This window comes from Pseudopodoces humilis, chromosome 7 (genome assembly GCF_049639895.1).
Source record: "Pseudopodoces humilis isolate 2021_Gansu_Grassland_sample_001 chromosome 7, ASM4963989v1, whole genome shotgun sequence".
Classification (NCBI taxonomy): Eukaryota; Metazoa; Chordata; class Aves; order Passeriformes; family Paridae; genus Pseudopodoces; species Pseudopodoces humilis.
The window spans coordinates 25192408-25217900 of NC_142206.1; the positions used below are offsets into that span (position 1 = coordinate 25192408).

The window sequence follows — 25493 nt, forward strand, 5'->3', positions numbered from 1 at the left end:
GAATTTGTTGTAATAAGAAAGTGGCTATATAGAAGCAAATGTTTACTGATAAAGTAGGCCTCCTCCAGTAATAAACTGTTTTAAACTATGATCAAAGCAGGAAGAAAAAGCAAAGCCAGTGCAAGATCAGTGCTTGAGGGTGTGGTAGAAGTTCCTGCAGGCTCAGGACTGGGTGCCTCATTCAAGGTAGAGGATATCGTGAATGAGGCAATATCTCCTACGGGTGCACCAGCCACCTGCCAGTGTTGGTAAATGCCAGCTGCCACCAAAAAAGAAGTAGCTTCAAGACTTCCTTTACAGTGCTGCACCCCATCCTGCCCTTTGCTTGCATCACAGCACATTCACGTGGCCAAAGGGACAGAAAGACATTCACCATTTTGTTTGGACAGAATCTCAGCTATCTCAGGCATGGCTGGGAGATGGAATCTTATTTTCAGCCTAGTTATCTCTCCGTATAGCCTCAGGCATACAACCTGGACCAAAATTTCTGGAGTGAAGACACATATGTTGGCAACTAAATCATCTAATCAGACAACCTGCTTTTTCACAAGAGTTGTGCACATGTAAGCTCCAATGGACCTCCTGCTGCAGCTGTTTGTGACACTTTCCTTTGCAAATCTGCATATCATTTATGCTGGTGAATAAAGGGAGTTTAAACATGGCCAACACATTTGAATTGTTAGACTGAAAGAAACACTATGCCTCCGTTTCCGTGTGTGTGACCTGGGGTTGCTGATCCTCCAGGCCTACCCTAAAAGTGAGGTGCCTCTGAAAGGAGGAGAGAATTCAGTACTGTGGAGTTGGACTTCTATGACTCTTTGTGGTGCCAGAGAGAGCCACCAAACCAAGCTGAGCACAGGCATCATAGCACCAAACAGCTGTGACATTGATCCGAGCAGCAGAGCATCCAAGGGCATGAGTCAGATCCAGTTACACTCCTCCATTCTTGAAGCTAGTAATCTCCATCCCACACCTGTGACCTAAGATGGTGCTTCTCTTTCTTCCTGAGCTAATGGCTGTGGTGTGTGCTTAATTATTCAACAGGGCTCCAGCTCATCTTTCCACAGAACCAGGTTGGCCCCTTTCCCTTGAGTCCCAGCCTAGTGAGGAACATTTCCCTTCAAGACAGCAGAAGCCACTCTCCACCTGCTTTAGAAAATAATCACTTTCCCTGCGGTTGAAAATGTGATAGCTAACACAAACCAGTGAAGCCAGCAGAGGTGACTGTATCAATACTACAGTGACAACACAAGGTAAAGAGGTTCTGTTCCTTCCTAGGAACAGGAATAGGCACAGAAAAAATGTTGTGCAATAAGACAATGTAGACAGGACTGAAGATTTTAAAAATCCAGAGCCCTAAGTGAGCTGCCCCAGTGCACCCAGAATCTTGATGTCCATCATCCACTTTCTTTATTTTTCAGTGTCTGCATGGGAGCGTGGAAACCAAAAAGGCTGCACCTTTGCCCTAGAGTTCTAGCGAGTAGAGGAAGAATGCACCCTCAGTTTCTGGAGGCATAGGGAAGCAGACCAGGATATCCAGCTCATACAGTCCCCAGCTTCACCTGAGAAGTAGTGCCACCTTCCCATCAGCACAGGCTGGAAAGCCTCTACATTCTTCAGCCAGGTGTCACTGATCAGCCTTACTCCTTTCTCCTGACAGGCTCACCTTTCATAAGGCACTGAAAGGACACTGGGAAGGAATAATGGCAAGTGCCAGAGGAAAACATTTCCCAGTTTGACTGATCGACCCAAAATGACACTATTTGGCACTGTCTCAGAGAATAGAGAGGTCTCAGCAATAAAGAGGTCAGGTGAGCTGGCCTGCCCACCTGCCCTCCCTCTGGCCTCTGTTACTGGCAGTCAAGTGAAGCATAAAGGCTAATGTCTCATCAGCAGTTCAGAAGGGTAAATGAGAAATATTTGGCACACCAATTTTCCTTGTCTGTGTCCAGCATGAGGTAGCATGTTGAGTAAGCATCTCCACTGAGGAAGAAGGCCCCCTTCCCTTTAAATACGTAGGTGAAGCTGACAACATGAATTAGATGCCAAAATAATTGTTTGGAGATCTTTGGAAACCTGCCCATGTTGTTTGTTGCTAACCCTCTTGTTTGTTGAGTTCCCTCATTACTCTGCTGTTTCTCTAGAAGAAGAGGTCTGAGGCACATATTTTTGTATAGCACAAAAGTTTCAGCAAGTCTTTGAACAGTGGAGTTGGAGACAAGAGAAGCACTGGCAGAAGAGGTGAAGGGGATCTTCCTTGTTTTCCTGCCTGCTTTCAACATTTTAGGCTTGCAGAGGCTGTACAGCTCTTGCACCAAGAAGTTTATTATGACCCAGTCCCCTTGAAAGGGTACCGTTCCATTTGCAGGGACTGTACTGCTCTCACCTACAGGGAAATTGCCATCTACAAGCAGAGGGGAGAGCAGACTTTCCCAGGGGGCACTGGCAGCTGCCCTGAAGGTGTTGAAAGAAGATTTCTGGGAAAGCAGTTGCTGAAGGAAGTAATGGAGGAGAGTCCATAGGGAACCCTATGGCCAATCCTGTTCCACTCACAGATGCAATGAAGAGCATATCAAGTTGTCTGCAAGAAATTCAGTGGGAAATCTAAGTTTATTCTAGTTCCTGCAAACTGAGGGTTCTTTGCTTCATATTTCCATACCCATCTCCCTGTAGAAGTGTAGCATGGACAGGACAAAAATGCAAATACTTTCTTGGTGTAACCAGTCTAGACACTATTTCCACTTCTTTCTTTCCCAGTGCTCCTTCCTTTAAGGGTTTACTTTGACCAGCAACATTTAAATAAAAAACAGTGCCATGAAACTGTAGTCAAGAACATCCCCAAAGAAACTATATACCCTCATTGTAACTGCCTTCTCCAAAGCTACCTCGATGCAATGGGAATGGTTCACAGGAGGACTCAGCAGCCTGTCATCCTTTCTCCTCCTTTGCTCCACAGGACCAGTGGTTAGTCATAGCCTGATGAGATCCCTTCCTGTCTCCTTCCTTTGCCACATCTTTGTGCCGTCATTTGCATCCGGGTCTCACCCCTAAGCCACACCAGGAGGTTTAACCTGAGGCAAATACAACAAAACAAACAAGCAAACCTGTCTCCCAAGTGTTAATTACACATGGAGCTGTTCCCAGGTAAAACACAGCAGAATGGATTTGTCTGCAACAGCTGGTGGGACAAGCTGCTGTGAGGAAGTCATTGGGCTTGGCAATGCCATGGAGCTGGGCTGCACAGCGGGGCAAAGGGGAATCTGAATCAAGTATTCCTTATTTTTCTGCCTGTTGTAGCCACTTCCTCCTGGAAGGTGAGCATCCAGCTGCCGACAGGTGCTGTGGACTCAAGAGTGATCACACAGAAAAAAAGCAGGTGATGGAGGCTCCTGCACTGCATTTGTTACAAGGCATGCATGTCTAAGACCTCTTTTAGTCTTAGTCAAATATTAAACTATGGTGTGGTTTACCCCCCCTGAGTCATCCTTGGAATAGCTCTTTCCAGACTGAGAGCAGACACTTCAAAGACAGAAAAAAGTAAACAATGACTCACTGTTTCAGGACCCCTTCAAAACACTCCCAAGTTATAAAACCACATACCCTACTTTCCCTTCATGCTAACATGAATAATACGTGTCTCAGCTGAAGCCATGGGAATTTATTCATTTTGCAGAAGACAAGGTCTGTAACAAGATTTTGAGGTTAGGAGAGCAAAAATTGAGTTACCAAGTTGGAAGAAGAGCTGCTGCCACAGAGAGGGGTTCCTAGTAGAAGTTCTTGATCTTGGGCCCAATCTCAATTAAAAATTTAATTACTGAATTCCTTCAGAATAAACTGGGCATATTTAGAAACTGTGCTACTATTACTGAATATACTGAATAAAACTAAGTATAAAGTGACTTTAAAGACAGTTAGGATGAGCAGCAGAAAACCTTGCAGCAGAACTTAGCACAGCCTTCTGCTAAGAGTAAAAAACAAAAAAACACCTATTGTAAAAGCTAGACTTCATCCTTTTATGAAGGGGCTCATCCTTTCATAAATATTTTTATAAAGTGGGGGGAGACACTAGAGATGCCAATCAATGAATCCTCCCAGCTTTATATTTGTAGGAATTACATTACTCCTATATTGCTTGGCACAAACACAAGAGACATCATGTCCATCAGGTTAGCAGGAAATCTGTGACAGATTTTGTAACACAACACTACCGCTGAGATAGATTAAATTATTGCCAGTGAGACAAAAATATCAAACTGCAGTGTCTAGGCACAATTCTACCAGTGTGGATACCCAAACATAGTCGCTGGTTTGCCATGGGACCAGCTGCTCTCTGATCTCCCTGCTCCTGTGTCAGAGAATTGCACCGACTCCACTCCTGGCTCCACTCTAAAGGCTTTGAATGTTTTTCCAGGAAAAATCTATTCCAGGTTAAACACAAGAGAGAGTTCCCAGCAGAGCATCTCAGGCAGTGCAGAACAGAAGGAGACAAGCTTGTTGCCATTTTTATTTCTCCTGCGTATATTTAGATGTTCAAATACAACAAAACAAGCAAGGTCAGCTCCCCCTTTACTGCTTGCATGGTCTGCAGGCAGGTCCGAAAGATCTGGTTTGTAAATGGAGTGGAGACACCCATGCTTCTTCTGACAAAGGCTCATAAAGCTAGTGAGGAAAGCAAACATCTCTAAGGAAATCAGCTCTGCAGATACACGTTTCCTCCTCTTAATTTTCAAGGGGTTTTTATATACCTTACCACTGCCATATCAAAGCAATTCCCTTTTCCTAACAGATGTCAGTACTATACAAATGTCAACATCAAGCTGGAGAAAGTCATGAGAGGTATGGAAAAAATAATATTCTCACAGTATTATCTTCCCGTGGTGCTTGTGACAGCCAGGAGACAGGAAACATGTCTCTAAGGACTCTCAAGAAATCCTGTGAGGATACACCAGGCTGGATCAGAGATACAGAAAGAAACAGCAAGAATTGAAATGCTGGACACCAGAATGGTCTCCCAAACCACAAAGCCAACTTCTGTTTGATACACAGCTGCTGCTCACCACCTCTTTCTGAAGACATACCATGGAATGCTGTCTCAGATTTGCTGTTGTTATTTTAAGTGATGAAATATTTCACTATAAATAATGTCCAAGCAAATTACCAACACTCCCAGCTCTCCTAAGGACAATGACAGAGGGATAAGAGCACTTTACCCAAGGGTTTTAGGACTGTTTACCAACAGAGATGACACACGTGTGTGTCGACCAGAGGAATTTGATCATGGATCTGCAAGTAGAAGAAGGAAGGAGGAAAATACATGGACAGGCAGCCTTTGCATTCCCATGCCCGCAAACAGCACCATCCTGCAAGGCAAGGGCCCTACAACTGGACCACAGCTAACCTGTATGAGATTGAGGACAACAATGCAGTGCTGCTCATGAGTGGAGGGTGATTACTTAACATTTTCACTGCTGTGGTAGCAGAGGTCCTGCCACTCAGGCAGCCTCCAAGTATGAACCCAAGTGCTTCCACTTTAAAAAAAAAATAGAATTATATATACATACATATATATATATATATATATATATATATATATATATATATATATATATATATATAGTGTCCCAAGAACAAGGAATTAATGATTTAGGGATGCCTGCATTGAGCATAAAACTTCTTGCAGCAGCAACGGCGGTGGGCACTGCAGACAGGCTGCAAGGCTGATTCATTTGGGTTAGCGAGACAGGGGCTAAAGGTGCTCCGTGCCAGTGGCTACCGGAGCACAAGGGCCACTGCCACAGGACACAGATCGCCTGCTTCTCGGCTTCCAGTTCCTTTGGAGCATCTAAGGACGCACGGGGATGCAGCCAGCACCCAGCAGGTGGGATGCTCGTCTAGAGCGGCTGCCCTCGCACCCGCGGGAGCGAGAGAATCGCCCTCGGCCCCATTCCAAGGGGAGCAGAAGATCGTATCAGCTCGTCTCTCCTCCCCTTCCTCTTACGCAATTCAGCAAGCAAGGGAGGGACTTGATTTTTTTCCCACCCCCCCCACTCTCTCAGGGAGTTGGTTTTCACTTCCTGCCATCGCCGAGCCTTTGTCTCCGCTGGACGCGGCTGAGCGCTGGAGGCGCGGCGGGGACACCCCGCTCGCAGCAGCGGCTTCAGCCCAGAGCGCCCAGGTGGGGGCTCAGAGCACACCTGGGGACGAGGTGCAGGGTCAGGGGACACGGCGGCTTCCTCGGGGCGAGCCGGAATCCAGAGCGCAGCCTCGGCCGTGCTCCGGCTCCCTCTCGCCCCGGGGTGGCACGCACTTGAACACCGTCCCTCTAAGCTTCCTATGTCTTCTCCCTTCCTTTAGGAAAGGATTGAAGTGTCGAGACAGTGAGAAGCGGGGCGCCAAGATGGCCAGAAGGAGTCCGGGTCCGTGGTTTGTGCCCTGGCTCTGCTTGGTGCTGGTGCTGGACTTGGGCGAAGGGCAGAAGGAAAAAGCCTTCGGTGAAATGTGCCTGGAGGAGTTTACGGCTGGGCTGCCGGATTGGGTGCTGGACACAGGCGCCTCCGTCCAGAACGGAGCCACCTTCTTGTCGTCCCCTATGGTGCATCGGAGCAGGGACTGCATGAGAGCCTGCTGTAAGGACCCCGCCTGTAACCTGGCCCTCGTGGAGCAGGGCCCGGGCTCGGAGGAAGACCACATCCAGGGCTGCTTTCTCCTCAATTGCCTCTATGAGAAGGCTTTCGTCTGCAGGTTTGCCAGGAAGATCGGCTTTCTCAACTTCTTGAAGAGGGACGTGTACGATTCCTACCTGGCAATGCAGAATCACAGACCTAGTGGTAAGGTGCCCTTAGTGGATCCCTGCAAACCTGGGTCTGGAAGAGCATTATGGTTACTCGGTGCCAGCTCCTCCGGCCATCATATGAGCGGCAGTGCTGCCAAACACTCGGGGTAGAGTGATGCTAAAGATGGGGGTTCTGTGTTTTCTTATGCCACAAAGGTTCTCCCAATCCCCAGAACTCATCTTTAAGCTCTGTGCCTCAGTTTACGTGTTAGTAAGTGAATAAGGAATCTCCCTTTGGCCTGTTTGAAGCAGGTGGAGCATGTGATTACCAAAGTCAGAGTTTTTGCTACTTGACGATGTAGAGAAAAAGGTATTATTTTTCTTCTCCCTTCCCCTGGACCTTTGAGGATGGAAAGTGAAATCGTCTAAAAAATCTACACATCACCGGGTTTTAAAGGGCTGCATTAATCTCTTAATTGCTCAGGGGCTGGAGGCAGGATGCAATCCACTTACCTTTATTTAACAGCAGCCTGGATGGTGAGGTGTGTCAGTATTGCTCTGCTTGTTGGGGCTGGTCACTGCTGCTGGGAGAGGAGCAGCTGGAGGAGGCTGGATATAAAATTTCCCCTTTGGAGGTGGGTTTCTCCTCACCAGTCTCTGTTTCCCTGCTCTAAAAGATTGCGCCTGGACACAGAGAGCCAGGTGGAAAATGAACTAATCTGAAGATGGCCACCTGCTATCTCCAAAGAATTGCAGTGTGCTCAGAAACACTAAAAACACAGCAGTTCCTCCTTTTGCTCCCTCCTTCTGTGTTTTGGTTGAAGCCTGATAAGGCTGGCATGTTTCTAGCCTGGCTGGGTCTTTGGCAACCATAACCAGTTCATCATTTGTTGATCCCTGGGCAGGGCTGTTAGGGCATATCTCAGTGGGTAATCCTCCTCACACCCCCTCCCAGCCCACCTGTGGGAAGGAAAGGATCTGTGAAGATGGCAAGGGGAGCATCTAGGTGGGCGCTTGATGACGTGAGCTGAATAGATCTTTGGTTTTCTGCTGGGATGTGCCAGCCTGAGGCCGTGTGGGTGCTGGAGGTGGGAAATGGCTCCAAACTCCACAATGACCACTTCTCCATCCTGAGTAGCAGTGTGAGGGGTTTGGAGCAGGGCACAACTTCTCTGAAGCAACCCTTGGGTGTTGCTGGTTTGAACAGCAGTGCGGCAGAAATGGTCTTCCTGGTCCTCTGTCCATACTTATGGCTTCCTACTGGATTTTAGGGCCTTTTGGTAAAAGTGTCTCGCTGTTTCACTAGTTCTCCCTCGTCTCCCTTCCAGGCTCAAAGTCCTTTTCACGGGAGCTGCAGTTAGGGAGGAACTGAAGGCCACATCCCCAAGACCGGAGGTGGCATGCTGGCAGCTGTCTAAACTCCTATATGCTTAGTTATAGGAGGAAAAGGGAATGCATCATCTCCACTACATCCTGATTTCACAAGATTAGATTAAAATACAATGTATTGTTGAGCAATTCAGCCTCTTTACCTCTGTGGAGCAGTGCCTCATACAAGAAGACTGTAAGCCCCTCATCCCTTGACTGGTCCCAGGGTCTGGCATTCCATGTGCGTGGACCCTTAGAAAGTGTCCCAGGGTCACCAGCCTGTCTGTGTGACCAGCAGTGACTTGTTTGCTAAAATACGGTGCCTAGCTGCAGCATCCCAGCCACCAATATGCAGTCTTGCAATCCGTCCCTAGCGCTCCTTTCACCGATCCTGGGATGGCTGTGGCAGAGCAGGAAGACCCAGGAGGGCTTATCAGTGAGAAGTGAAAAGCACTCCAGAAATGCAGTTCAGATTACTCTGCCTGGAGGCAGCAGTGCCTCTCCTCACATGGGGTTTGTGCCTCGGACTGCTGTGGGTGTAGGAAGGGCTCGGTCTCTTCTACAGCCTGTTTGTCCTTTGGAGGGTGCTGGGTGCCAGGCAGGTCCCCAGCTGTGGTGACAGATGCTGGGCAGCTCACTGCTGTGTATTTGGATCATGCTGCAATGCTTGTGCTGTGCTTTGATGGGAAATGCGTTCCACTCCTCTCTGAAATTTTTAGGCATTCAATACCAAAAGCTTGCTGAATCATCTTGGATGACACTGGAGGGCTAGCAGGGGAAAGAGACCAAGGGAGTTATCTTACTGCAGAAATAGCTGAGTCCTCCTCCCCACAGAAGTTGATGAGACACTTAAGAATGCAAATGTCCGTTTTGATTCAGATACAAACAAAAAAAACCCAAAGCAGAACCCCAAGCCCCTCCAGCCGTGATTCTGGAATTGGGTCCATGCAGGTCTGGACAGGAAGATGGATGCCTGGCTGTCACTGAGGGGGGAAAAGGCGAAGGGCACAATGGGGCAGGTGCAGGAGGCCAGGTGAAGGAGTCTCTGGGCACTGTGTCCACCTGGCAGCATAAGGAAGCTACAGCATTTTGGTTTGGGACCTTGTAGGGATGCCTGAAAAGGTCAGGTGAAACAAGCATTGAAGGAAGCTGGTTTTGGCATGTCAGGTCTTCCTCCCAAAATCTTGGCCCAGGTTTTGGACTGGAGACAAAACTATTTTTCCTGCTGTTGTGCTCTATCACTGCTAAAAGGTGAAGTTTTGTGACTACTCTGGATCCCAGGTTACTGTCAGCCCTCAGATTCTGGCCCTAAGGGTCTGCAGGAAGCATATCTGCTGCTTTATCATGCATTCCTTTCTTTTCATTTCCTTGTAGGTGCTGCTGTCAGGTGTCCTAGGAGCCTTTACCTGTATCACTCTTCCAACACCCTCTGCAATCATAAGAATTAAATGTATGTTTTTTCTAGTGAATAATGAAATATCCAGTTGGTGATCCCAGTGGGTGACATTAAACAAAAAAGTCACACGTTGTAGGACCCACTACTGCTACTACAGGGAACAGACCTGTTGAATTTAGAGGTTTATGTATCTTTAGGAGGAGACTAGGTAACACTTGAAAGAGAGCACTCAACTGATGAATGGACAAATTTAATCTTGGAGTGTTTCTGGAGCCTGATGGAAGTAGCTGAAAGCTGGGAGAACATATTCTTGCAGTGCTCTTGCCCTCATTCAAGCATCCACAGCGAGACTGTTGGCAGCTGAGCACAGGGACAGAGGTACCTGCTGTAACACACTGTGGCCACTCTTACAGTGTTATGAGCTCAGAAAAACCTGTGGGTACAGGAAACGAGTACAGCTGAAATCTGGGTTCTGCACATCTTCTGAATATATTTTCAGTATTGTGCAGAACAAGAGCTTCTGAGTTCTTTGTAAGTTGGTGAAGACAGCTTGGCACTGTCTCTTATCTGTTTTAGCTAATGTACAGCCTGAAGTCTCTGATGTTATTGTTAAAAGGCACAATCTGTTTAAATGATTCCTCAGCCTGAACTTTGGTGCGAGTTTTCTGCCTGGCTCATCCGGGAGGGGCAGGCTCACCATGAACTTTATTGGTTATAATGGAGCCCAGTGTTTAAGTAACTAGCCCAGCTTATTCTGGTCTAGGCAAACCAGTTTTGGGTGTGAAACTGGAAAATAACCTCCCTGAACCTTTGTCCATTTCTTGAACTAAACCTTTTGTGGTTCTTGTGAAATGCTCAGTGACACTCTCCTACTCCTGTTGAATCCAGGGCTTGTGAGTGGGAGACTGGAAGTGCTTGGGAGCCACAGGGTTCTGATCAGATATGTCTGTTCCTGCCTCACCATGGAGGGGGATTTGCAGGCTAAAACTTTGGTAATGCTTTCTGAAAGGAGAGCTCCCCAAGAGTGAAGCTCATGCCTCCTCAAATGCTTGGTCCCACACTGGTGTCCATTCTGTGGGCAACCAAAATGAGCAGCACTGGGGCTGGGACAGGTCCCCCTTTGGCCGATGCTGCTGAGGCCTGAGCCAGCTGCTCATCCTTAAGCTGAGGCCAGGAGATGGGAAGTTGCACAGTCAGTACCCACAGCACAGATTCAGAGGCTAATGTGTACTGGAAGAGTCCTGGCAGACCAGCTGGTCCAGCTCCCTGCTCAGAGTGGGTGATGAGGGGCTTCCACTCCTTTTGCTGTGAAATTAGTGTTTGTCATGCAGCATTTACTGAAGTGGCTACATCATGTCCTGTCTCCGGAGCTCCAGTTTCCTCAAAGAGACTGGAGGTACAAACCAATCTTTACTAAAATGGCATAAACACCTGTGGGAGAGTCTTTCCCTCTGCCTGCTAAAGCAAATTGGACTGGTTTCCCACATTCTGAGGAAGGATGGAGGGAACCTAGTGGCAGCAGCATCTTAACTTATTCTGAAAATATAGTCCATTCAGTCATACTGTATTGTTTTAAGAGAGGTTAGGTTGACCTGCTGTGTGCACCACTTACAAACCGCTACAAAAACCTCTAGAAACTAATGCTGAGAGCTGCTTGGCTGTGCATGAGTTGTTAGAAAACTGCATGGCTTTATCATGATTGTACTTGCTGCCCAGCCAGAATGAAGCCCTAAAGTAAGAGCCTGTATTTCTCTTTCTCCAGGCACTGCATTTTGTTGCCTTGTTCCCTTTTCTCTCTTTCCACCTTAGGCAAATTAATGCTGTGGCGGCATGCTTCATTACCTCTGCCCATGGAAATGGAGAGTTTTCTAGTGTGGATGGGTGAGGAAACTGTTCACTGTCGAATGACTTCCCTGGAAGCAATGCAGGAGCAGAACTTTAGCATTTGTGGGAAGAGCCACACTGCTGCCCTCCTGCTTTTGCAGCAGACAGGTTTTGCTGGCTGCTGATGCTTGAAATCTCCACGGTCCTGTGTCTCATGGGTGGAACTTGGATGGCCTTATTTTTGTTTCTGTCTCTGTTCCTGGCCTGGTCAGTGGCTTTGAGCAGTGGCTTTTGTCCCCTGTGAGGTCTATCCCTTCCTGGTGCCTCAGTGTTCCCAATGCAAGCCACGCTTGCAAGTTGCTTCTGCAAAGGCAATCAGTGATGGGCTGTAAGGGCCCCTCAGTCACCACAAGAAAGCTTTCCAGCTCTTTCTAGTGACAACTTCAAATCATTCTGAGGTATTTTTAAGCATTGCTTTGTAGTCTCAGCTATGCAGGGTGTATCTGCATGGGCTCTGGAATGGAGGAAATCTGGTTTTCTGTAGATCTCAAGGGCAGAAGCTATTCTGAGTTCCAGAAGAGCAAAACCTCCAAACTGTGAGCTATGCAAGTACATTCTGCCATGGGACTTCAATGCCAGATTGAACCTGCAGTGCCTGCAGGTTTGCATAGCAAGGTCCCTAGTGGGGTCTCTCCCCCTACTTAGATGCTTACTTTTGAAGCACTTGTGAAAATTTTATTACCTTTTAAATTCCTGTTCCCCCATCAATTTTGGTTGTGGTCAAACCACATCAAGTGGTCACACTAATCCACACCTAATCCACACCTAATCAAGTTAGGTCATCAGAGGTGAAGCCAGACAGCCACTGACTGCACGAGCTTTAAAACACCAAGAAATTTTTTAAAAGTGAAAATCAGGGTCTCAGGTGTGAATACAGTGTGAGTAATAAAACTTTTTAAAGCAATTTGGGTTTCCTCTATGGAGCTTTCCTCTGGAATCATAAAGGAAAGATGCATCCCCTACTGATGTGTTATATAAATGGGAGTGGAAATTGTCACTTACAATGTGACTCCAGGAGTATGTTTCACAGTAAAGAGCATGCCACAGACAGCATCATAAAGCTTTAACCTCCCTGTTAATTACAGAGTTTTACAGCAGAAACCTTCTGTGGTCGAAGGAGCATTATAGCAAAGGTAACTTTCATTTTTCAGAGCAAAACAGAGTGGAGTCTCCGTTGTACGAGCAGCTTGCTGATACTCACTCTAGGTCAGTCAGTGCTTGGTTCTGAAGCTCAGGTGGAAAACAGCCACGTTGCCAGGGAAGGCTTCATACGGTCAGTGTGGCAGAAATACTCCAAAGTCGCTCAACTTTCAGACGGCTTAAGGAGAAAAGGAGTAGACTTGAAAAACAAGTCCTTAATTTCTAGTGAGCATTACTCCTTAGCAGTCACCACAAATAAGGAAATACTCTTAACGACTCTTCTGGATGTGAGGCGAGTCAGTAAATTTGGCTAATCAGAGATGGGAACTGGAGAAGCTGCTGACCCATTGAATAGAACTGAGCTTTTACTTGATCATGCAACCCACAACCCAAAGTAACTGGATGTTTGGCCTGTAATTTTTTTGTTTAAAGTGTACATGCTTCAAAATGTCAAGGAAAAACATGATTTTGAGTCACGAATTAAGGATCAGCCTCTGTGTTGTTGAAAAACTGGTCTTTTCCTTGTGCAATTGCACCCACCTACTGGGCTCACCCTGGCAGGATGGTGGCAGGGAGTAGGCTGCCTTTCTCCCTGCCAGGCTCCTGGTGTTTGCCTAGCAGGAATGTCAGGAATGTGTCCCCTTTCCAGAGCTTGCAGCAGTGTGTACAGGGTGACAGAATAACTAAGTGGCCTGTTTTAACGTCACGTTTGTTTGTTCATATGCGTTGTATTAAATGTCCCTTCAGCAGACTGCAGCAAGAGTCAGCAGCTGGGATCTGAATCCAGATATACAGGATTCAAACAGGAAATCAGGAGCAAGTCTGCAACAGTGAAAATAATCAGCTAATGGAGTAATTTTCTAAGGGGTTTGGACACTGATCCTCTCCTTCAGTCACAGTCGATATAACAATGTAATGGCAGGGTGATTTCTGTCTAGCTTATGAATGATGCTTGGTGCCTTTACAAAAGACTCAGGCTGAGCTGGAGCACTGAGTCTTGGACTTGTTACAGGTGATACCAGGTGGAGTTTTACAGGCTGTGAGCTATGCAGAAAGCTTGTGATCAGAGACATTCAGGCCAAAAGGAGTTACGAGTCAGGCTCAGTGGTGTCATTGTATAGGCTGTTCTTGCTGTCACGGGCAGGGATCAGTTTTCATCTCTTGTACTTACGGTCTGAGAAAACATTTAATAGATTGTGGAAATTGCTGATAAGCTAATCCACGGAATGGTACAAAATCAATGACCTCATGAATGGTGTTTCTGTGCTGTTTTAAAGGCATGTATGTCAGATCATGGGGTGGAAGATGAGCTGGAAGAGAAATACTTCCCATCCAAGTCCCACATTGTGTAGCCCTGGCTAAATACACTGACGTAGTGCTTAGAGATAGTGGTAAGAATGATGAGAGTCGGTTCCACATTCTTCAGCACTCACATTAGGCTGTTTCCCTAAGTGAAGGGAAGACATTGCTCTGTGCTGTTCTGTGAGGATGTGGTCCCACTCTCAGAAGCACAGTGGCCGTAGCCACAGGGCCACATTCTTATGGTGGTTCATAGGGACAGAAGTGCCTATGGAGCCAGCTGTCTCAAAGAGACTGCCATAGTGGGTTGTGGGCATACTAAATTAGTGAGGGCAGTAAAAATGGTACTGATTGCCTATTGCTCAGGCTGCAAGGAGCACAGCTGTATAAAAGTGTTTTCCTTTCAGCCGTTGAAGTCTGATTGATTTAGCCTGGAAGAATCCCCTTCCCTTTTCTTCCTGTAATGGAGACAAGGACTAGACCCTTCAGCCTCTTACCCAGGCCTTGTTCTACATTTCTTCTGCAGATGACCACCCTCCAATAGCCCGTGCTGTCAAGGACATGAGGGTACAGCCGGGAGAGCCAGTGATGCTGAGAGGCACAGAGAGCACGGATGACCATGGGATAGTCAGCTATGAATGGAAACAGATCCTGGGTAACCCCTCTGCAGAGATGAAGGTAGGGAGCTGCAGGGAATAAGCAGCTTGCTCAGTGGCACCTGTGGTCTGCACTGGGCTGGCCAGTCAGAGCTCTGACTTAAAGGTCACCTTGTCCTTCCCTCTTTAAGCCTGCTCCCAAAAACTATAGAGCACTCCTTGTGGTTGTCCCCCTCTCTCACACACTACTTAGAAGTGTCATTTTTGACCTCATTAGGTCTCAGGCTCCCTGCACAGAGTGCTATCACAAGCCTTCCTGAGCAGCACCTGACCTGCCTGGGTGGGAGCAGCTGACAGAGCAGAGCTTCCATGCAAGAGCTGCCTCTGGTCCCAAGATCCTGTAGTTCAGTGAAGGGCCTTCACTTAGTTTTACTCTGTCCACCTCGGTGCATTTCCTCTTCTGTCTCTGAACAATCCAGTCTCAAGCTCTGTTTCTGTTCTCCTGGGGCTTTTCCTGGACCTTGCTTCTCTTTGAAGCGTTAAGTTCTTCCTCCTATTTTATCTGAGCTGGAGCTGAACTCATGACTCCTGTTGGGATCCAAGATCTCTGGGGTGTGAACACAGCCTATTTGCTAGATGTTAAAAGTGAATTGTGGCTTTGGAAGGGCAAATTATTTCTTTTAAATTTCTGCAAAATGCTTTGGAAAGCCATGGGGTTGATACGGAGTTCTTGCAGCACCTTTTGAAAGAATTAGCAAATGAGTACATCAGGCCAACAACTGATTTAGAACATCAGCAGTGACAAAGTTTAGAGGACCAAGGGGACTCTGTAATTCATCAAGTGCTCCTTTCCTTTTCCATTTGCCCTGGCCCAACCAATGCAACTTCTGGGGAGGGGGGAGGTCCCCTAATATTTTGCTGTATTAACTACATAAAAATTATATATGGCAAGGCTGTGTTCTTTTGAAATCTAATCAAAACCAGAGGTAGCATGGAAATGAAGGTCAAATTCTGTTGTAAATATAGAAGACAAGTTTGTGTCAGTAATATTGTAGCTTTCTCTTCTGACAAAATAATTCAGCTACCTTATTCCCTAAGGTATAACTTCCCTAAGGTAAGTACTAAGTAAATGATTCATAATAGGTTTTAAGTTTTAAAAAGTAATGTAAACACTACAGGTATTTCTGTCCTCTCCAAAGAGTTTTATTTTCTCTTGTGCTTTCACAATGCCCCAAAATTAGATGAAAAATCTAATTATGCTTGTGATACTTGTTCTCTTTCTCTTCCAGCTGGGTACCAGTCTATGGGTTTGTGGGAATTGTCTAGCATTGAGACATTTTTCTTGCCTGACATCTGCTTGAAGGTTTCCATCTAAGTTTCTTTCTCCCTAATGCAGGAACATGCACCTTGCATACCTTCAGTCACTCCTTCCTTAGAAGTACTTTTCTCTTACATAAGCCTTTCTTTTGCATTCTCAGAAGCACGAAGATGATGTAGAAATCTCCAACCTCCAGGTGGGAACTTACGTCTTCCAGCTCACTGTCACAGACACTGCACAACAGCAAGACTTCACCAACATCACCATTGTGGTGTTGAGTTCTGAGCAGACAGAAGGTGAGCCTGAGCCCACATATACCTACCTGGAGTCATCGAGCTGTTCTAGCATTATTGGTGCTCTTCTCAGAGGCATAAATGGGAGAACAGCACAACCAAGAGCCTGGACTTGAGTGTCAGCTTTTCCCAGCAATAGCCTGCACCAGTAGTGCGAGGTCCCTGCATTCAGTGATCTATTTTGGGGTTTTCACGTACCCTTGCAGGAGATGGTGCCTGCAATAATCCCATCTGCTCTGCCTGTCATTGCTGTCTGCTGGGTGACAGCTCAGGGTGCAACTGAGGTTGCAAAAGAGGAGAACGTGAAAGGTCTTGTTGACTCTGTGGTTTTGCTGTGAAGGCACTTAGGTTGCAGGGTAGGTGGAGTCATCTGCAAGACATTCGATGTATCCCTGGCTTTATATTTTTTTTCTTTAATGGCTTTGTTTAATGATGAAAATCTTTGGCATTATGAGTGTATTAGGAGTAAGGAGTTCTTGGACAAATGGTTGACTAGTAGCTAAGCAAGGGATGTCTTCTCCTTCCTCAGGTACCATAAAAAACATCAAGTGATGGTAAAGGTCTGACCAAGCTCCAATACCCCACATTCAACAGTGTGCAGAGGTTGGTCAAGCATAGTAGAGATTTACGCTTTCTTTGGAAAGAGTGCAAGAACCTGACGTGCTATCGGTAAATCTCTACTATGCTTGACTAATCCCCTAGGATTTTTCAGCTGGGAGATTTTTTTTTTAAGCAGAAGATGGTGTCTTTGTGTTTAATAACCATGTATGAGTCTCTTTTTGACCTCATGTAATCTTTGAAAAGCAGCAACCTCCTGAAGCAAGGAGTTTCACAGCTTAACTATGTGCTGTGTGGAGATGCAGCTCCTTTTGTTTTATGGATGCGGCACCTTCTAATTTGGTTTTGTGACCCTCCCTTTCATGTAAAAAAATTAATTCCATGATTCCCTACTCTCCTTCTCCATGTTGGTCAAGACTTTATAAACCTTTCAGACATGTCCTTTGGAAGATTTTGTTTGCCTTCACATATACAAAACAGAAAGTCTTCCAAAGGACTTAATCTAACCCAGACCCTTTGCTGTTAACTTTCTTGACAGAGCATTGTTTGACTCCAAAAAAGGTGGGTTGGTGTCGGGGATCTTTTCCACGCTGGTTTTACAACCCGAGCCTTCAGCAGTGTGAGGAGTTCATTTTTGGTGGCTGCAAGCCCAACAAGAATAACTATTTACGGGAAGAGGAGTGTGAACTCGCCTGCAAGAATGTCAGAGGTGCGTCCTTCAGAAATCCAGCCCCCTTTTTCTCATATGATTGGGATGACCCTATGGACAAGTACTGCAGCCTCTTGGCTGACACCTAGTTAGAGCCCAGTAAGCTGAGGAAACTGGGCTACTTATGGATGGGCAATCATTGTCGTACTGCCAACGTATCTGACCAGCTCCTAAAGCACTGGACAGTTCTCTGGCATTCCTCTGGCTGCAGAAGCCCTCACCAAATCTTTGTGTCACATCTGAAACCTAAATTCAGAGAGCAGCATTGTGCAATTGGGGGTCAGAAGTGCTTCACTCCCAGAATCAAATTAATCTCCCTCCTTGGCACCCTCAAGCCACTGAGAACAATTTAGTGCTGCTCAGACAAATGGGCTGCAGGCCCATTGCAGTGGACAGCTTAAGGAGGTTAAACCTTTGGAAAAGAAAGACAATTTGGAAATGGTCTAGCTTGTGGTGGGAAATTCCTCTGTGCTCCTCCAGGCCTGTCTCATGTGGGTACAACTCATCTGGATCTCTGAGTTGTGGGCATCCATATTTCACCTCTGTTATCCAGGGCCTCCTTCCAGAAAAATCCGCTCTTCTCATGTGATACATGAAGGCAATATAAAGCTGATCTAAAGTTGACAAAATGCTCTGGTGGTAAATTTATTTTATTTTATTTTATTTTTCCCCTTGTCTCTTCAGGTTCTGTTGGTGGGCGACAACAGCCAGGTGAGCCTCCCATAGGACAGTGTAATCCTACTGCAAGGTTGGGCTGAGTGTCTCATGTCCATTCCTGTGGCTTTTGATTAGGACTCAGTGTGGAAAGTGGAGCACTGGAGACTAATTTCTTTACTAAGCCATTCACTTTCATGTCATAGGATAATTTAGATTGGGGATTACCTCTAGAGGTCATCTGATCCAACCCACTATTGAAAGCAGGTCCAGCTTTGAGTCACACTAGGTTGCTCAGCACTGTATGCAGTTCAGTTTTGGGTATCTCTGAAAAAGGAGATTTTGTCTGGTCAAAATGTGCCAGTGTTTGATGACTCTCATGGTAATTTTTTCCCCTTATATTGAATTGCTTTCCCTTGTTTCAACTCCTGTCTGTTGCTACTCATCCTATTGCTGTGCTCCAAAATGAATGTCTCTTTTATAATTTCTGTCTTTTCCTCATGGTAGGAGAGCCTTGTGCTCCAGGCTCTTGCTGAGATTACTCTTGTATGCCAATGTTTTTTGTCACTGGGGAGCTCAGAACTGGGCACAGTACTCAGCACTTGGGACCACCTCTAGAGCAAAGAGGTGTGAAGCTCTTGCAGCCCAGCGTGCAGGTTTCAGTTTGGCTTTCCTAGTTTAATCCCCCATCCTTGGGCAATATCTCCATATTCTTCCTGAGTAGCTCATTCTTGCTTCCACCTGCTAAATACTTCTTTCTGAGAGGAAACATGGCTGTTTCCAGAGCAGTGTTTCCTTTATAAACAGGATTTTTTTTTTCTTTTTTGAGTCTAGGGTGTCACTGAGGAGAGATCTTTACCAATCTGCCTTGTTTCTTGTTTGCCAGCCCTATCAGCAGCTTTTAAGTCCTTCGTAAAGCATCTGACAGGGAGGAACAATGAATTTTAATGAGCTATCTGAACTGTTTCTGATGCAGTATGCAATGGGAACTGTCAGGCCCCCTTCTTCAGATGCAAGGATGGTTGCTGCATTGATGCCTATCTAGAGTGTGATGAAACTCCCGACTGTGCTGATGAATCGGATGAGTTGTACTGTGAACAATGTAAGTACTTTAAATTCTGGCTCAGACAACTTTACCATCTGCTCAGGAATGGGTCCAATGTAAGTTACTGGTGCTTAGTCAGTACTTTTGGTGTCTTCTGTTCTTACTCCTGACCCTGCATTATCTCTTTCCACAGTATCACACAGGTTCTGCCATTTCCTGTACCTCTGCTGACTGCAAGAGATGACCTTCCTTCTGTGTGACCTTCATGCCTCTTAAATATGCTTTGACTCTCTTCTCTGCACTTATCTGTAAGACTTCAGGCCTATCTTTCTGTCCCCTTTCAATATTTTTCTCACTGAATGACCTTACCTGCTCTCTTAGAGTTGCTAAATGGGGAAGGAAACCACTGTTTCTCCAAGTCTGTCCAGTGGCACAGTTCCCTTAATATCCTTTTATGCTAATGTAAATGCACAGTGCTGAGATGCCCAAATCCACCCTATCTCCTCCCTTCTTCTGTCCCTCCACCTCTTCTGAATTCCTATCATCTCTTTCCTATGTGTGGGTGTTTTTTGTTTGTTGCCTTTTTAGATTTGCAAGCCTATGCTTCATCTCTCTTGCCCTCTCTTACATTCTGCACTAGTGCTCTTTTATATTTCTTAAAACCTGGAGTGACTTTTCCCATACTTCTTGATGGAAAACAAAAATGAGAAAGCGGCCTTTTTTTTCCTTAGTTTTGTCTCTATATCTGTGGATTGGAAATTGGGAAGAGTTCCTTGTTACTACATTTTATTTTTCCCATGTTCCTCTCATAGCTTTGAGATACATAAGAACATCAAATGATATCTTGCTTCTTCTGGCTTGTGATAGCAAAGGAATGTGCAGGAAAGCCCTGTCTGCCCATGTATGCATGGACAGAGGCATTTCTTTTCAACTGGTGAGAGAAGTTTTAACAGAAAATGTTTCCCTTGCAGATGCCCGTGAGTTCAATAGACTGCAGAAAATCAATGTCACACATAAGCAAGGTATGTACCATCCAGAGCACCTAGGCTGACCTCTGCCAGCTTTTGGCTTTTTCTTCTGTTTGTTGTTCCGTGGTAAATCTGCTTCCCTCTATAAATCCAAAACCAGGTGTAGCATCTGGATAGTCCCTGTACTGAAAATGAGCAAGGGCCTGTTCTCTGGCCTTGAGGACAGCTGTTGACAGCAGGCTTTCACTCTCCTGCCTAAACTTTTTCCATACAGGTAGGTCTCATGCATGTTGGTTGCTGGGCACAGTACCTGGCCTGTACAAAACCCTGCAGCACGTTTTTTTTGGAAGTAGTGCAAACCAAAGTAGTGGGGGGGACACAGCAATGTCTGTGCTCAATCCCACATCTTTGCCTTGTTTGTTACACTGTAGACAGTGGACCTATCACTGGGCTAAAAGAGTATGTTCCAAGTCACTTAAATGCAGCTCTGTTGTAGAGGAGACCTGAGCTGATATGTCGTTTCTGTGTGTCCAGGCTCTTCATGTTCCCTTCTGCTTCCCAGGGAGGACAGGTCATTTCCACAGGGGAGTGCATCCAAGGTTTACCATGACTGCACGCTCTGATGTTCTTTTTTCTGCTTGCTAGTTGGATTTATGGCAGGTGCCAGCTCGCCTTGGCATTGCCAATTTGACCAGCTGGCAAGTGAGCACTGGGGACCTGAGAGACACTGTTCTGGCTATGGATTTCCTCTGCCATCGTGCTTGTGCTCTTTTGCTGTGAGCAGAAAATTTTGCTGCTCTGGGAAGACACTGCTTGAGCTAAAGCACCTCTGCCTTGCTTTGCCAGGCCACTGTGTGGACTTGCCTGATACTGGACAGTGCTCCGAGAGCATCCCCCGCTGGTACTATAACCCATTCTTGGAGAAATGCGACCCCTTCACCTATGGCGGCTGTGGTGGCAACAGTAACAACTTTGAACAAGAGGAAGAGTGCATGAAATCATGTTCAGGCATCACAAGTAAGCAAGCATACATAGTGAGGGCTGGAGTTTTACTGATCAAACTGGGAAAAACACTTCAGATTAGGTTCTGTGGTCCCAAAGAGGCAGTGTCTTGGGAGCTTTCAGTCAAAGCTGCTCTGCTGGCAAACGCTGGCCATGACCCACAGTATGGCATATGGGGGATGGTGGATTACAGCATCTTTCTGCAATGCAGCCTGTCATTTCACAGAGCTGGAAAGCATTTTGGGTGCTGATTTTGAAAAAGAGACAAAGGAGGATGACAAAACTAACCAGAGATATATCTGCTTTGAAGAGAATCTAACCTCCTAGCTTGGCTCCAGGTCTCCCCAAGTGAGAGGGGAGTAATTGAGGAAATTCTCCATGACACATAGTAGCCTGAAGTTTTAAACAAAAAATGAAAAGTGTTACACTGTACACTTGGTATGTATTGCTTTGGAGGCCAACAGGAAGAATTCTGCCAAACTGTATTTGTTAAGATGCAAACTACTTCTCTCAGCTACGCTGGACCTCACAGCCTGCCCTGAGAGCTGAGTACCATGGCTGTGGAGAAGGGATGCTGTGTGCACTCAGTCACTTCAGAGCACTGGAAATACTCTCCTGAGAAACATGTCTTATCCCCTGTTCACAACCTTCTTTGTAAAACATTTTTCCCCCCCCTCTCTGTGTTCCAAATTTAGAAGCAGATGTCATTGGCCGAAGATGGGAATCATTTGAGTCCCAAACTGCTATGTTAAGTGAGTAACAATTTTCCCAACCAGTCTTTCTTGTTGCTTTTCCTTGTCCTGAAAAATTCATTGTATTTCCTTGCAGGAGTAGCCTTCTCTCCCACACCCCTTTTGAAGCTGAGGGAGCAGTGTGGGATTTGTGGGATGCTGGCAGTGGCAGGAGATGCTTCTGTGCACTGTGCATCTGTGGCCCATTTTTTCCTGTGTCTGTGACTCGGTAGCTCATACAGAGAGTCCTGTTTTTCTTTTCATCAACTTGCATGAATGTTCCACTGTTCAACATCAAAAAATGGGAAGTAAATCTCTTCCTAGGGGCCAATTTCATATAAGGACTACGAACTTCTACAAGAAAGAAAGCTCAAGTGGATATGTGAATAATATCAAGTGCTAGACTGTGGGGAAGTGTGATGACCCTATACAACCACTCTACAACACTAAAAAAGCCTAACGCTATTGAAATACAAATTCTTTTTAAAATATCACATGAAGATTATTGCTCTTAAATCCTAGAGATTGACTTAATGTTTAAATTGACACTGTCTCTCAAATGCTTCATGTTTGACTGTCTCCACTGATGATGCAGGGGTTTGGTTGGTTGGAGAACAAGTGCTCACACCAGTGCCAAGAGTACTTTCCCACAAAGTTAGGATGGCCTGTCCTCCATAGCTCACTCCATCAGTGTTGTCCCAGCCAGGAGGTGCCTTCTGTGACCACCCTTTGGTGGCCTCCCTGTTGAGGTATGACACAAGGCTGCTGTTGCAGAAGGATTTGATATTCCTAGGATTGTCAAATAGCCAAGCCTGCCAAAGTCACGGAACAGCCTTTAGAGGGCGTGGTGCATCTGGGAAATGATGGGAAGTATCATTTGGGAGAGACAGGCTGGCCGTGCCATGCATTGCCATCTTTCTTTGTTGGCTGTGCAGTGACCACCCTGCTGTCAGGCCAGCTGTTGCCTCTTCTCTTTGCCAGCACAATTTCTGCAGCGGCTTTTGTGCTTGCTTTACCCTGGCCACTCGTGTGCATCAGAGTTTGTAGAGCATCCCTTATAACATGTTCATGTATTCCTGCAGGTGCCTTTGAGGTAGTCATTGCTGTGCTCCTCGGGATCTGCATCATGGTGGTCCTGGTGTTCATTGGCTACTTCTTCCTGAAGAAAAGGAAGAAAAACGGCCGCCGCCGTCAGCCTCCCACCGCTACCAACTCAACCCTCTCCACTACAGAGGACACTGAGCATCTATTCTACAGCAGTGCCACCAAACCAGTCTGACCTACAGCCTCTCCCTCCAGCTCAGCACTGGGGCACTCCCCAAAACATCTGGAGTTCTGTTTTTAGACACAGGTCTGTGCCTGAAGGACTCATTCTCAGTGAAGACATTTGGAGCATCAGGCCGAGATTTAACTGTGATTTGGCAGTACTAGTATTTGTGATTGTCTAGGCTAAATGGCTGCTCTGGAAAGTGAGGAACTGGGAGCGTTCTGTTGCTCTCTGATATCCATCCGTTCCTAACCTCAAACAATCCAGTGAAACTCTGAATTACGTCTTTTTCCTCCTCAAACCTGGAGCACAACTTTGCTCAACTTCCTGAAGGAACCTGGAACTGCATCTGGGTAGCATTCATGTTGGTGAATGGTGCAAGCTCACCAGAACCAGCAATTTGTTTTCAGTGTCACTTTCTGCCACTTAACCTTGTATTTTCCTCCCCTTCTCAAAGTCCTCTGCAAGGTGCCCTGCCTTGCAGCAGTCTACCTGGTTGTGATGCATCTCTTGAGGTCTGTGGAATTCACATATTCATTCAGACCTGATCCAAGGGCTCTGTGACACTCTCAGGCAGTTCCTGTTTTCAACATGGACAGAAACAGAAATACCTGCTTAAGTCACTAGGCTTTGTTTTTTAACAGAAAAGCACACCTAGACCTTTTGGTGGCTGGCTGCTGTGTTTCAGTCTCCTGTGTACAATACGTGTTCACCATTTTTCTCTGTGAATTGCCCTAGTTGCTTTCCCAGTGTTCAGACTGAGCCCAAACACATTGAGAAAATATGTTCTCGCATGAAGTAAACGTCCATACTTTTCCTGCTGATTGTGCAGGAAAGCTGCAGCTTTGATTTTACTGCACGTTCCTCAGAGCACACGGCGTGACCTGAGTCTCTGGCATCTCCTAGAGCACAGGAGTGGGCTGGATACCACCAGCTAGTGTCCACAGGCTTCCTTGTTCCTGCTGGCTCATCTCTCCTGATGCAAGATGAGGCCAGCCTAGCTTCGGGAGGTCCAAAGCTCATCTCTGGCCCCAAGGCAGCGCATGATATCCCCACTTTGGCAATGTCTTGGTCCCAGTCCTGGTCCTGTATGTTCTCCTGTAGTCCCCTTGCAGTGAGATTCTTCCAGGCTCTGTCCTGTAGCATCTGCTGGTCCATGCTTGTACCTCTGAGCTGAAGATTTCTGTTGAGGCAGAAGCTATTTGTGAAGGGCCTGATGTGCTGACATGTGTGGGGCTGGCACCAATCCCTAAACTTCCAGTGCCTGCTGCTCTTGGAAAACTGCTGTGGAGAGGAAACCTGTGTGTGTGTGTGTGTGTGTGTGTGTGTGTGTGTTTGTGTAAGAAGCATAAATCTATGTACAGACTTCAGTTTAAATGCTTGAACTCTTTCAAGGCCAAGGGCAGAGTGGTTCTGGAATGCTCTGATGAAGCCATTCCTAGCTCAGGACACTGCTCAGGTCCTCTCGAGGGCAGTGGCAGGAGAACTGCCTCTTTGGGCTGATGGCTGGGCTGAAAGGAAAGAAACTGCTGCCCAGAGTCTGCATGTCTCTCCCCATCACAGGCATCTGCCTCAGCGTACCTGAGTCAGATTCCTCCTTTTCGTGATATGTCTCATATCATTTCTTCCATCTCTTTGTTTTTTCCCACAGCCTGTCATGGCCTATGCAATAAACCTAATGTCTTGATTTATTTTTTTGTGTGCTCACTCTGATAATAAAAAGGAGATGTTTGTCTTATCTGGCTTGGGAGTGGTGTCTGAGGAGCAGTGACCTGCAGAGGGGGCAGGTACCGTTCCCATGCCTGCTATCTTGCAGCCTTTCATCTGCCCCGACTGCCTTATCTCAGGAGAGCTGCTGCAGCAGCGGTCCCATGGTGTGGGGAGGGCTGGAAGCGGGGGATGCCACATATGTGGAGACCTGAAGAGGAAACTACTGCATGAGGTGTTCTGGGAGAAAGATTATTACCCACCAAGTCACCCAGAGAGCAAGGCAGGGTGTAACCTGAAACTGGGTTCCAGCTGGTCAGACTGGTTTGGGCTTTAGGTCTGAAACTAAAAGCAGACACTAGTCTTCAAACAGGAGTTGCTCTAACTGTGTCTTCAGGCTGGTGATCACTCAAGAACTGCGATGTAAAGTCAGCTAAATGTAACTGGCTAATTGGCAGTGGGTTTGTGCGGCAGCTGGGCGGACCTGCCCAGCACCACTGAGCTGGCCACCCTGGCTGGCCCTGCAGCAGGAACACATTGTCTGCACACTCTGCTCTGGGCTGTAGGCTTTGCTCTGGCATGACCACACACTACAGCAGCTCTCCCACTCTGCCGTCTCCAGCTACTTACAGGTGTAAGTGTAGATACTATTCTTCCTGTCCCCTGAAGTGCTGCTCCAGGAGCAGCTCCCATGAGCCCAGCTCAGCTCGGCCGATGGGGCCACTGCTCCCCTCCCAGCAGTGACCCCTGGCCTGGGAGTGCCGCCTGAAACCGCGACTGCTTCTC

At 46.6% G+C, this 25493-nt stretch overlaps 1 protein-coding gene across 1 annotated transcript; it reads left to right on the forward strand.

The window, feature by feature from the left end:
- Positions 1-6065: 6065 nt before the first annotated feature.
- Positions 6066-24738, forward strand: SPINT1 (serine peptidase inhibitor, Kunitz type 1). Its single transcript, XM_005522475.3, has 11 exons — positions 6066-6175; positions 6355-6827; positions 14386-14537; positions 15934-16069; positions 17163-17333; positions 18018-18044; positions 18964-19089; positions 20004-20054; positions 20847-21017; positions 21698-21754; positions 22816-24738. Exons 2-11 carry the CDS (start codon positions 6398-6400, stop codon positions 23010-23012), a joined length of 1518 nt encoding a protein of 505 aa, XP_005522532.2. The 5' UTR covers positions 6066-6175; positions 6355-6397; the 3' UTR covers positions 23013-24738.
- Positions 24739-25493: the final 755 nt, after the last annotated feature.

Coding starts and splice junctions, on each gene's coding strand:
- SPINT1 (XM_005522475.3), top strand. CDS start 6,398: ATGGCCAGAAGGAGTCCGGGTCCGTGGTTTGTGCCCTGGCTCTGCTTG. Junction 18,045..18,963: donor TGGTGGGCGACAACAGCCAG/GTGAGCCTCCCA, acceptor TTTCTGATGCAG/TATGCAATGGGAACTGTCAG. Junction 20,055..20,846: donor CAATGTCACACATAAGCAAG/GTATGTACCATC, acceptor TTGCTTTGCCAG/GCCACTGTGTGGACTTGCCT.